General features: G+C 40.9%; 1 protein-coding gene across 5 annotated transcripts in view; it reads left to right on the forward strand.

Moving 5' to 3' along the window:
- ttyh1 (tweety family member 1) overlaps positions 1-13316 on the forward strand; it is a 37336-nt gene that overhangs the window by 2991 nt on the left and 21029 nt on the right. For all 5 annotated transcript variants that reach the window (XM_033981596.2, XM_055227596.1, XM_033981598.2 and 2 more), the window contains 2 exons: positions 4941-5106; positions 11633-11862. In XM_033981596.2, the coding sequence (XP_033837487.1) occupies positions 4972-5106; positions 11633-11862 (365 nt within the window). In that variant the 5' untranslated portion in view covers positions 4941-4971. The remainder of the gene's footprint in view (positions 1-4940; positions 5107-11632; positions 11863-13316) is intronic.

Consider the following 13316-nt stretch of genomic DNA (forward strand, 5'->3'; position numbering starts at 1 on the left):
ATTTATTTCATATTTTCATGCCTCAAAGGTGGACTATGCTGTATTATTTTTATTTCTCTGCCTATAATATTCCACAGTATCCATGGAAACAGTTACAGGTCAGATCCATGGAGTAGCGACCTCACTCACAGTAAGAATACATTTTTGTCAAGGTGTTTTTTTAGCAATAAAAACACTTGTATTTGAAAAAATGCACCTGATTTATCCTTAATATATTCTGTGGAAAGCAATTATCTCATCTTCATGGAGGCAAACAGGTGACAGACGCCTCGCCAGAAAAGTTACATGTTGCACCTTTAATTAAAATCCTTTAATTTGGTGGGCGTAAAAGGTGTAATTATGGTTTTACACCTTTTATTTTGGCAGGAAACCTCGTGTAGTCCATCAAAGTAACAGACGCCCTGCGATATTTCGCCCTGTGATATTTCCACCATATATGTTAAGTTTATTACCTCTGTGTGAAGCATTTTGTTTAACAGATTGCACAAATAAAGAGTTGCCGTTGATTCGCTCAGTGACAGTTGGACGTCTGGAGCCATGACGGTGGACAGGCCTTTTGTAATGGGCTTAGAGTGGTCGTGTCTGCCCTGTGGGGGAGCCAGATCTGTGCCATCACCAAATACTCACTCTGAAAAGGAAATTTGTATGGCAACTACAGCTGAGTGATATGGCAAAAAGTACATTGATTGATCTTGATTTTCTTCCATGGATTTCCACGTGATGAAAAGCTGGGACTGTTGTCATAGCAATTAACAATTTAAAGCATAGCAGTAAAGATTTGGTTATATAAAATGTTAGTGTTACGATTATTGGGAAGAAATTCAGATTTTTTTTAATTAATGGCACCAAAATAAAAGTGAAAGTCTTAATTATTCATTCATTCACATTGTCTCTTTCTTTACCAATGCTCTGTGAGACTATTTTTATTAAATTAAATAGGGATGTGACGTTCATGAACGAATCGGCTCTTTTGAATGGTTCCTTAATGTGAATGGGTCGAACCGAATCTCATTTTTTAAAAGAACCGAATCTTTCTCTTAATTTTTGTGCATTTTTGTACTCATTAACTCTGCACCATCACAAGAATCAGCTCAGAAGCAGAGCAGGAAACACGACTGAGACAAAAAACAAAACAAAAACATTTGGCATCATAATAACAGTTAGATTTTAAACTTATTATTATTGTAGTGCAATGTTTTATTTAGATTATTCATAATTTCAAAGGGCAAACACACTCCCACTCTCAGATTCATTTTAAAGACATCTAAGCCTTGGTCATGTCTCTCTCTGTGATTATTTTGTAGTTAAAATAAGTTCTCACATTGGCTTCTGTCATATAAATACATATTAAAAGAACTCGTCTTTTGAACAGCTCTTTGAAATGAACAGATCCAAAAGATTCAGATCCTCTAAAAGAGCCAAAAGCCGCAAAAAATCTAACTTTCTTAATGGTTAATGTGACATAAAGAGGAAGATGAAAAAAGCACTTTTTCAGTATAGATTGAACTGAAATGACCTATTTTTGCTTTGAAAAATTGCATATATATTTTTGCAGTTTTTAAGTTCACAGAAAATTGACATCACTACACCTCAAAATACAATATTATTATCATTTGAGCAGTAAAAGGTCCTTAAAATAGCGCCTATAATGGTAAACCTAAACCCTTAGTATGTATGAAAGATGAACACAGCCCCGTCTTAAACAAAAATGAATGGTTTCTTCTTCTAATACAATAATTGATCACAAAGTCTCCATTTTGTTCTCGCGTGGACCACAGTGGCGCTCCTATACACTGTACAATAATATCGTATTCACTAAACAGCTGCGGCGTTCCCAGATGTTATGCTGTGAATAAACATCAACACTGAGCCATTTCATACAGTGTAAAGATAAAGTTATGTCTTTGGAAACAAAAGCCCCGCCATCTTTTTCACTGCGTTGGCTTCTTCATCTGAGCACATTTGTTTGTTTGTCCTTTGCATGTGTAGACACTTTTCAAATAGTCCGGTACACTGTGTAACTTTTCTGTTTCCATGGAGATGTTATTGCTTATCCTGCACGAAACTCCAAAAAGTTGTAGCGTTTATTTCATTGGGAGTGTTTTTATTGCTCAAAATTACCTTGAAAAATTCGTTGTTATTGTGAGCGGGGTCGCCTCTCCGCAGATCTTGACCTGTAACTTACTTGGCCTCGTGGTGACACTTTGCCAGTTTGGAAATGGTGATCAATTTAATGCTGTGCTGTGGAACATTCTAGGAAAATCAATAGCATTTGTTTTGAGACAAGCAGGTGACAAACCCAGAAAAGTTCACCTTCAAACAGTACTATTCCTGTATTAAACACTATATTTTGAAGTAAATAATGCTCAGAAATGTGTTTAAATGTTATTTCGTTTGTGAAAATATGCACTTTTTATCATCCAGTTGTGTCGACACTGCGTAAAATCCCTCACTAATTTCGTACAGTCTTCTTTTCGTGCTCCGCCAGCCCCTCCCTCGTCCATGTTACAATAATGTTACCCTTTCTCTCTATTAAGGAACAATTTCGGAGTCTAATTGCAATTTCTCTGACAACTTCTACAATTTATGCTTTAAAATGACTGTTCGGTCTGCAGTGCACATTTAAACTGAGATAGTGATGATGACTCAAGTTGTGGAGCGATACACTTCATCATATTCTTTAGTTATTACCGCAGCGATCACTATTCTCAAAGAAGATGGTGGAGTGGTCGTCCTCTGATCCGAAAACGTTGCCGGTTCGATTCCAGCTCCCACAGATGAACGCTGTCGTTGTGTAAAGCCCTTTGAGTGCCTTAAAGCTGGAAAAAAATGACTTACCATTTACCAAGAAGAAACATTTGTGCCTATGCGTAACCACGAACCTCCTACATTATTCATTTAACACAATTTAAGTGAGTTTCAATAACCAATTCCATCCAAAACTCGTTCACACTGGACCTCTAGGCTGCTCCGTGAGCCCGCTGATTTACACCCACCATCTTGAGCTCGGTTTAAGTAACTCAGACTCGCATTGTAGCCGTTGCTCTTCTCAGATGATGGCCGCTCATAAATTGTCCCTCGATGTGGAGATACAAAGCAGATGACACCATTTTAAAGCTGATCTGTTTACTTGGCCTTCACCCAATGCCCCCAGATACCCCCTATTAGCGATGAATGATTTGGGCTAAATATCTCATCACGAATTTTCAGACAAACACTGCAATTACGATTACATTTGAGATTTATGGTTTAATCGTTGGATGCTGTTCAAAAGTGTGCATTTTGAACAAGAAATAACGAAGATACACTGCTTAACTAATACAAGAATCTCGTGCATTTCAGAACGTTTTAGTAGATGTCTAGCAGGTTTTTAGATAATAAGATGGGATATTTTGTGGTTTGCAAAGGACTTAAATAATTGCAGTCATGTGCTTATTTAAATTGTGATTTCAATTCATTTACGATTAATCTTGCGGCGCTACCCCTTTATAACTCTTATCATTTTCCTCTCAATTCCAGTACAAGTCTCTCTGTTTACAAGTCTTTTTTTTCAGTTCCGCCAAAGTGCTTCATATAAAACTTTTAAAAATATAACATGATACATAGGAAAAGAACAATAAAACACCAAGAAATCCTGTCTAGCTAGTATTAAATGCCAGGGAGAAGAGGTGGGTTTTTAAACTGCATTACAAACTGAGAGGATCTGACAGGCAGAGGGCGCTGTTCCATAGTAAAGACAGAAAAGGTGCTCTGGGTGGAGTATAATGCTGCAGTAACTCCCTCAGATAAAGAGGACCCATAGAGTGCACACATTTAAACACAAATCAATGACAGTTTGACTTGCAGGTCGATCAGCTATGAATGAATAAATCATTTAATTGTGATAAAGTAAGTACGTTCAAATACAAAAATGGAAAAATGGTGTAAACTTATAACACGCCTTCTCTTTTCAACATTTAAACCAAGTCAGTGAACATTAAGTCAAGCAGTACTAATAGTTTCTTGTAAACCAGGGGCGTTGAACTCAATTTCATCAAGGGCCACATCAGCAAAATGGTTCATGTCAAATTTGCAAAGATATAAAAAATATGCGTAACTCCTGATAAACTGACATTTTAACATGACATACATTTAAATTTACCTTGTCGCGGGCCACATAAAATGACATGGCGAGCCACATTTGGCCCCCGGGCCTTGAGTTTGACACATGTGCTGTAAACGTTCATCATTCTTCTCTTTAGTCTTGAAAAAGTTTTATTGTGGTTCAGAAATATTAGTTAGCACAGACGCTGCTTTCTTTAGTGACATCAAGATGGAGGTGAATATTTAATAAACTGTTCAGTAAAATGTACAGGTCTGCTGCTCTATGGACAAGAAGTTTGGTAGCCCGGCTCTGACAGTATGAATGTCTCTCACAGCTCTTCACTCTCATTTCACTCCACTTTTTCACAGTTCAGATAATTTTACTTTGACTGTAAGGTTGTAAAGCAGATATGCCCAGAAAATCGAAACAGTTGAGCCTGAAAATAACATAAATAGTAAAGAAATGGACATTTTGTGACTAGTTGTAGCATGATTTTGTAATGTAAGACTTACCTGTACAAAACCACATGGTAATATTAACAAAACTGCTGATATTTCTATTGTCTAATAAATGTTTTTTGTATTAGGGACTATTTAGCAACACTACTTTTCTGTTCTTGTGCAAGTTCAACAAAGCTCTTTTAATAAGGGAAAAAAATGCAAGTTCACACATCCATAACAAACATTGCACAAGTGTCTGTTTCACATTTGCAGAGTGATACTGTTGTTTATTAAGCAAAGGGAGGTATGATTTTTAGCTTGACAAATAAAAAAAACAAAGGAAAAACAAAAATCTTATGTATAAAAATATGAATCGTACAGACTGTGAATCGCTAAATCCGTCTCTTTTCCTGCAGGGTTGAGGAGGGGACCGGTGGCAGGAGGAAAATGGCTGCCATGACAACGGTGCCCAGCTACAGCCCATCGCTATGGGTGCGAGTCTGCCACGCCCTCCCCCGGCTGGACTTCACCATGACGATGAGGGACAACTTCTTTGTGCCCGACAGCTGGGAGTATCAGCAGGTAATGCACACCTGGCACAACTCCAGGTTACGGGGGGGGGGGGGGGGGGGGGATGATCCGGAGAGACGGAAGTGATGGTGTAGCTCTGGTTGCCATGGTAATGTGTTAGCATCTGTAGCTATGAACAGGGATTAAATGGTTTATGTTTTATTTTGTAGTGTAAGTTGAGATAAGGCGAGTAGGAGACAAAACGGTTTCTTCTGCTAACATGCTAACTACCCCAAAACATGTCCTAATCTTATTTATTTTCCTCCTTAACATAAAAAATAAAGCCTTAACCTGACTACCTACAGCCTAACTTAAAAAAATAAATAACCCTGTTCATAAACGTCAACACTTTCAACGACCAAACACAGCAGACTGTCCCCCTTGACTCTAGCATTAACCAATTAACATCACGATTTTCTTGTTTCCAGATCATGATTCCGATTTTTTCACAATTCATATTTGTGTTTTTATATTGCTTTGAAGACATAACCAAAGTCGTCTTCTTCATCTGAAAGGTCAAAGATCACAGTGAGTGGTTAATTTCCCTTATCAGTGCGAGTAGTGGGCGGGAAGTGTCTTTGTTTGAGCATAGAACTGCATTCGAGAGAAAATGGCTCAATCACGATTTGGCGTTTTAACCAAAATAACAGATATTTGTAACTGGTAATGGGTCACAATTGGATTTTTATCTTCATATCGCCCAGCTCTACTTTAAGGAAGGGTTGAGTATGTTTTTATTCTCTCAATAACAATAGTCCGATCACGTTTGCATTGAAATAGAAATGTGCTAAAACATGTCTGTAAATGTTGAGAGTCGAGTGTGACTATACAGTTAAACACAAAATTGCAGAAATATCAACTTGAAACTTGAAAATGAATCAAATTTTGGTCAAATCATTTCATTTCAAATAGTCACAGATTTACTGCTTGGGTCTTTTTACTGTAATCAACTGGTCTACAGCTCATCCTAAAAGCATATGGTTTAGAGAAAAGTTCAGACTTTGAAGGAAGAAATTTGGCTTTTTTGTGTTAAATAGCACTGACTAATCTTGGTTTAGTCCTGAACTCTGCTGTAGTCTCAGCAGTCTTTTTTAATCCTAGTTTAGTCTTGGTTTAGTCCTAGTTTAGTCCCGGTTTAGTCCTGCTTTAGGCCTGTTTTTGTCCTCATTTAGTCCTAATTTAGTCCTGTTGTAGTCCTGGGTTTAGTCCCAGTTTTGTTCTTGTGTGTATAAATCTTGCATTAACAGTATAGTTGTACAGTTAAATGATTGAATTTGGTTTAATCCCGGTTTGGTCCTCCTTTAATCCTCGTTTAGTCCTCGTTTAGTCCTTGTTCATTTAGACCTTGTTTACTCTGTAGTCTTGGGTTTAGTCCCAGTTTTGTTCTGGTGTGTATAAATCTAGCATTAATGGTATAGTTGTACAGTTAAATTAATGAGTCAGGCTTAATCCTGATTTAATCCTGATTTAGTCCTCTTTTACTCCTGGTTTAGTCCTTGTTTAGTCCTAGTTTAATCCTGATTTAGTCCTCATTTAGTCCTGGTTTAGTCCTTGTTTAGTCCTAGTTTAGTCCTGATTTAGTCCTCGTTTACTTCTTCTTTAGTTCTCATTTAGTTCTTGTTTAGTCCTGTTTTAGTCCTGGTTTAATTCAGGTTTAGTGCTGTTACAGTCTCAGGTTTAGTCCCGGTTTTGTTCTGGTGTGTATAAATCTTGCATTAATGGTATAGTTTTACAGTTAAACTAATGAGTCAGAGCCTTAGTCCTGATTTAATCCTGATTTAGTCCTGGTTTAGTCCTGGTTTAGTCCTGGTTTAGTCTCCCTGTAGTCTCAGGTTTAGTCCCAGTTTTGTTCTGGTGTGTATAAATCTTGCATTAATGTTATAGTTGTACAGTTAAACTAATGAGTCAGAGCTGTGTAGCCTTTTACCACACACTCAATGGCTCCATTAAGTCATAACTGTGAACAACAATGTGCAGAGCAGAGACGTTTAGAGTCTTTAAAATACTCACAACGTTGTTTTTATTGACCTAATTATTGTAATGAATTGGCACTTGACCTTTGAGTAGCCCCTTGCCTCGTTTAAGTCACTACTCCCTGTCCTTTTACAGATTTTTTAAATGTAAATTCTGTTTTTAGGAAGAAGAGCTTAAAGGTACACTATGTAACTTTTCTCGGGATACGCACACTACCGGCTTGTGAAAGGTGATGGTATTGCTTTTACTGGAATGTTCCACAGTATGTCAGTAAACTATCTCCAAGGAGACAAGCAGGTGACAGCCCAAGGTAAAGTTACAGTTCAGATCTATGGAGAGGTGAGACCGATTACAGTGAGAATCCATGTTTTTCATATATTTTTTTACAACGAAAACACCTGTAAGCTAATAAATGCAACACTGATATGTTTAATGCCATACAGCGGAACATTCCAGGCAAAGCTACATTAACTTTATGGAGACAAGCAGGTGGGAAACCCACTAACAAAAAGTTACGTAGTTGTTTCCTCCACAAAAACAGACCTGGAGTTGTGTTTTGTTTCATTCACACATGTTTGAGTAACTCTTTATTATTAGTCTGTCTACACCTCCAAAGCTCTAAACGCTCTGTTCCACCTTGTGATGTCATGAAGTGGTAGTTTTCAAGTTAACAGCTTCTTTTACCTTTAGCTCAGTAGTAGATTCCAGGGCTGAAATCATCCAAATGATTCCAATGAAGGTGTGTGGAGTTTAAAAACACAGTGGAGCACTTCCTGTATTGCCACATGATGACATCACATGGTGGAACAGAGTGTTTTCGGTTTGAGAGAAGAACATAGCCTAAATATGCAGGATTTGTGTGTTAAACATGTGTGAATGAAACAACTCCAGGTCTGTTTGTGATGAAGAAACAACATTATAACACAGATGAGTGAATGACGTAATACTGGCCCTTTAAACTCTACACTTCTGGAATTTTTTTGCTGTTTGACGCAAGATTTCCTCATTCTGTTTATACAAATTGTCCAGCGTTGTCTGAAAGTGTTTGAAAATGTTTGTAACTCCTGCAGAACAAAAAACAAAAGAGGGAGCAAGTGCAGGGTGAAAGAGGGGGAGGGAGGAGAAGTGAAAGAGAGAGAAAAAGAGGGAGTAATGTGGAAGCCGGTGAACAGAACAGTGAGAATAAAATACAAAGCCAGCAATGGAGAGAGTTAGAGACTGAAAGAAGAGGAAAAAAAGGAGATGGAGAGAGGCAGTGTGGCAATGACAGCGAGAAAGAGAGGGAAGATGGCAAAGAGGGGGAGGGGGCGGGATGTAGAAGAGGAAGGTAGAAAGAAAGTAAGAGGAGAGAGTGAAAGGGGTAGTAATGGACAGAATAGCAGCCATAGAAGAAAAAAAAAAACAACAATGGTGGGCGTATGACAGAAAAAGAAGGGGGAGAGAGAGAAGTCAAGAGAAAAAAAAAGAGAGCAAAGAAAGTAAGCTTGAGCCTTACAGGTAAATGCAGCAATATTGAGAGGGAGAGATGGAGACGGAGAGAAAGAAGAGAGCGAGTTATAAATTGAAGAATGGACCGTAAAGGAAAAAGCTACGAACGATGGGAAAGGGAGGAGTAAAGGGAGAGAAAGAGGGAGAGATAGACAGGGAGAGGTAGCAGTGAACGTAAGAGTAGGCCATAAAAGCAAAAGCAGCAACAGATAGAGAGAGAGAGGGAGCGAGAGAGGGAGAGAGAGAGAGTGAGAGCAGCAGTGAATGTATTTAAGTAGGTCACAGATTATTAATAGAGATTCAGTGGGGTGGATGGAAAGAAAGCCTGAGTGGGGGAGAGAACGATGGGTTAGGAGAAAGAGGGAGGGATGGATGCAGAGGGGAGAGAGAGAAAGAAAGGGGTTACTGCAGGGGGAAAGGAGAGAGGGAGAGAAAGAAAATGTGGGAGGATGAGAGAGAGAGGCAGGACAGAGGCGAAGGTGCAGTGGGGGAGGGGAGAAAGAATGGAGGGGTTAGTGAAGGGGTGAAGGGCAGAGAGAGAGAAAGCAAGTGGGAGGATGAATGGATGGCTGCAAAGGGGAGAGAGGCAAGACAGAGGGGTGAGTGCAGGAGGGAAGAAGAGAGAGGGAGACAGAGAGAGAGTGAGAGAGAGAATGGAGGAATAACTGTAGGGGGGATGGAAAGAAAGAGAGAGAGTACAGGGGGATAGATGCAGGGAGGAGAGAGGCAGAGAGAGAGAATTAGAGAGAAGCAGGACAGAGGGGTAGGTACAGGGGGAAAAGAGAGAGAAAGATAAAGAGAGAAAAAGAATGGAGGGGTTAATGCAGGGTGGATGGAGAGAAAGAGAGGGAGTACAGAGGGATGGGTGCAGAGATAGAGACGGATGCAGGGAGAAGAAAGGAAGAGAGAGAGAAAGGAATAGAGGCAGGACAGAGGGCCAGGTGCAGGGGGAAGGAGAGACATATAGAAAGAGAGAATGGAGGGGTTACTGACAGGGTGAAGGAGAGAAAGAGTGGGAGTACAGAGGGATGGATGCAGAGAGGGAGAGGGAGAGAGAGGCAGGACAGAGGGGCAGGTGCAGGGGGGAAAGAGTAACAGGGAGAGAGAGAGAATGGAGGAGTTACTGCAGGCGTGAAGGGCAGAGAGAGAAAGAAAGTGGGAGGATGAATGGATGGCTGCAAAGGGGAGAGGAAGAAAGAGAGAGGCAGAACAGAGGGGTGAGTGCAGGCGGAGGTCTCTCTCTTTCTGAATGGAGGGGTTACTGCAGGGGTGAAGGAGAGAAAGAGAAAGTGGGAGTACAGAGGGGTGGATACAGGGAGGAGAGAGTCAGAGAGAGAAAGAGTGGCAGGACAGGGGGGTGGGTGCAGGGGGGGATGGAGAGAAAGAGAGAGAGAGCACAGAGGGATGGATGCAGGGAGGAGAGAGGCAGAGAGAGAGAGAGAGGCAGGACAGAGGGGTGGATGCAGGAGAGAGAGAGAATGGAGGGGTTACTGCAGGAGTGAAGGAGAGAACAAGAAAGAGGGAGTACAGAGGAATGGATACAGGCAGGAGAGAGGAAGAGAGAGAGAAAGGAGAAGAGGCAGGACAGAGGGGCAGGTGCAGGGGGGAAAAAGAGACAGGGAGCGAGAGAGAATGGAGGAGTTACTACAGGCATGAAGGGCAGAGAGAGAAAGAAAGTGGGAAGATGAATGGATGACTGCAAAGGGGCGCGAAAGAGAGAGAGGCAGGACAGAGGGGTGAGTGCAGGGGGAAGGAGAGAAGGAGAGAGAGAAATGGAGGGGTTACTGCAGGGAAGATGGAAAGAAAGAGGAAGCACAAAGGGATGGATGCAGGGAGAAGAGAGACAGAGGGAAAAAGAGAAAGGAAAAGAGGCAGGACAGAGGGCCAGGTGCAGGGGAAGGAGAGACAGGGAGAGAGAGAGAGAATGGAGGGGTTAAATCAAGGGTGATGGAGAGAAAGAGGGAGTACAGAGGGATGGATGAAGGGACAAGAGAGGCAGAGAGAGAGGCAGGACAGAGGGGCAGGTGCAGGGGGAAGGAGAGACAGGGAGAGAGAAAGCATGGAGGGGTTACTGCAAGGGTGAAGTAGAGAAAGGGAGGAGAGAGTCAGAGAGAGAAAGAGTGGCAGGACAGGGGGGTGGGTGCAGGGGGGGATGGAGAGAAAGAGAGAGAGTGAGCACAGAAGGATGGATGCAGGGAGGAGAGAGGCAGAGCGAGAGGGGGGTAGGGTGGAGGTGAATCTGAGGCGAGGTGCAGTAGCGACAGCCCGGCAGATGGATCAGAGATAATACTGTGGCTATGTGTGGCAAAGTGCATTTGAGTAATGTTGACTTTACTGATCAGATCTAGAGATAGACGAGGCTTATAGAGACATTAGAGTTTACTCTGTGGATCGGCCGCTTAATGTTCAACAGTTTGTATGTCTACAATGGTTTGAATAAATAGTTATATATATACGCACGTGTTAAGGCTGCAATATTAATCACAAAAGAATCAAAAGACTACAGTTTTTAAAGTAATTTTTCAAAATATCTGTTACCAAAACTATACTATACTATAAATCTAACTGCAAGTCACAGCACAAATTGGAAATGTTAATGCACTTTGCTTGGAATGTCCCACAGTATGGCACAGAACTCATCAATCTCCATGGAAACAAGCTGGCGCCGCTACCATGCCAGGTTTACAGGTCAAATCTGTGCACAGGCGAGCCCATTCATAGTAAGAATGCGTGTGTTCTATGGTTTCTTCAAGCGCTCATAATGATAAATGAATGCAAGAATAGAGGGCATACTGTGGGACATTCCAATAACAAATAATATCTCCATGGAAACAACAGACGGACCCTCCACCAGAAGTGACATAGCGCAACTTTAAGGTTTAGCAAAAACAAAACCCAAAAACTACTTAGTCTGTACTTTTTTCGCAGTGTGATTCATACTGTATAATTGCAAAAACCTGTTCTATGTTGCATCCCCTGCTGGTTTAATGGGGGCGTGTCAATCCGAATAGATGTTTTAATTGCCAAAATATGATTGTTATTTTCCTCACTCTATTTTTACTGTCGCTTTTCACAGACTTTACTGGTTTTGTCCAGTTTATCAGCCATCGCACTCGTTATCTCGCTGTTGGTGGTTCTGTCCTTCCTTATCCACTACTGCTGCTGTCACCGTGGCGACCGGAGCGAGGGATCGGAGGAAGAGGAGGAGGACGAAGATGGCAGCACGGGTCACGGTTACAGCGGGAAGAAGGGCCGGGGCATCTGCTGTGTCACATGGGTGGCGGTGGCGGCTGTCACGTTGTGCTGGTGAGAGGATGTGCACTTTTAAATGAATGTGGGCAGTATTTTCCACAGTGTTTTCTGTTGAGAGTTGGAATATGACCAGACATTAACATCTTTAAAGTGGAACTAAACCCCTAAACTCCGCCCACAACCACATCTCAAATAGAAAAGCTAACTTGGACAGTATCAGGAGGACTAAAGAAAAGAGAGAGGAGGGGAAAGAAGGGACAGGGTTTACGGAAATAAAGAACAGTTTCATTGGTCTAACAGGTATCCACACTTCAAACTCCACCTCTGCAGCCAGGTGTTTGTAATCAGAGACACTTGACTGTAATCAGGGCAGTGCTGTGTGATGTCACCAACTACTGAACATTGCAGACGCCACTGAACACTGCACACACTCACATTAGGCGTTTCTGACCGAACAGCTCCACATTTACCCAGTTTGCACTAAAATTACCTCAAAAAATGACTGAACGATGAGTAGATAATGCTATTAAAACACCAAAATACACAGTTTAGAAGTACACTTTAAAGTTGCACTGTGTAACTTTTATGCAACCACCTATTTGTTCCAATGGAGATTATTTTGCATTGCCAACATGCTATTAAACACATCTCCATGGAGACAAGCAGGTTACGCTACCAGGTCAAGTTACAAATCAGATATGTGGAGAGGTGAGCAGTAAAAAAAGCACATGCATTTTCAAGATATTTTTGAGCAATAAAAACACATGTAAATAATGCAAGATGTTTACTGCCATCAAAGATTCTAGGCAATTTAATAGCATCTCCATGGAGACAAGCATGTCTACTACTGGACAAGTTACAGAGTGCACTGCACAGAGTGCAGGTTCAAGTTTTGTCCTATTTATATGATTTTTTTAGATACTTGAGAATCTCATTTCATAGTTTAAGTATCAATTTGCATCTGGGTATTGATTTTTTTTTTTGACAATCCTATCAAGGATGCAACAAATGTATGCACCGGTCACATTTGGGATCCAACCACTGACCTTTGAACTATCACATGACTGGCCTGAGTCACTATCGCCCCCTTTGGCACACTGTATACTGTCTCGTCATACTCTTATTTATTACTGTGAAACTCTAGCCACAGACATCATGAGATTAAGATTTATACAGTAGAGTAAGTGAATCACACACCACTTTACCACAGTCAAATGTCACAGGACCAATAACAGCCGCCAGTCACATGGCTCTGTGTCATGGTAATGATCTCACACACACCTACACTCTCACACACTGGGCTGCCCCGCTTTGGATCAGTCATAGAACCTGCAATCAGTGTCGCTACTGCAAGACTGAACAAGAAAATGTATCTACAAGGGACAAAAAGTTCATCATGTTAATATTGTTTTCCTTATATTGGTAAAGTTTTCAATTACATGTTTTTTTCTTATTTAAAAAAAAGTCTTTCAATAATCTGAATTAACATAAACAAGAAAGACAGTGCA

The sequence above is a fragment of the Periophthalmus magnuspinnatus genome, chromosome 16 (assembly GCF_009829125.3).
Source record: "Periophthalmus magnuspinnatus isolate fPerMag1 chromosome 16, fPerMag1.2.pri, whole genome shotgun sequence".
NCBI classification, from domain to species: Eukaryota; Metazoa; Chordata; class Actinopteri; order Gobiiformes; family Gobiidae; genus Periophthalmus; species Periophthalmus magnuspinnatus.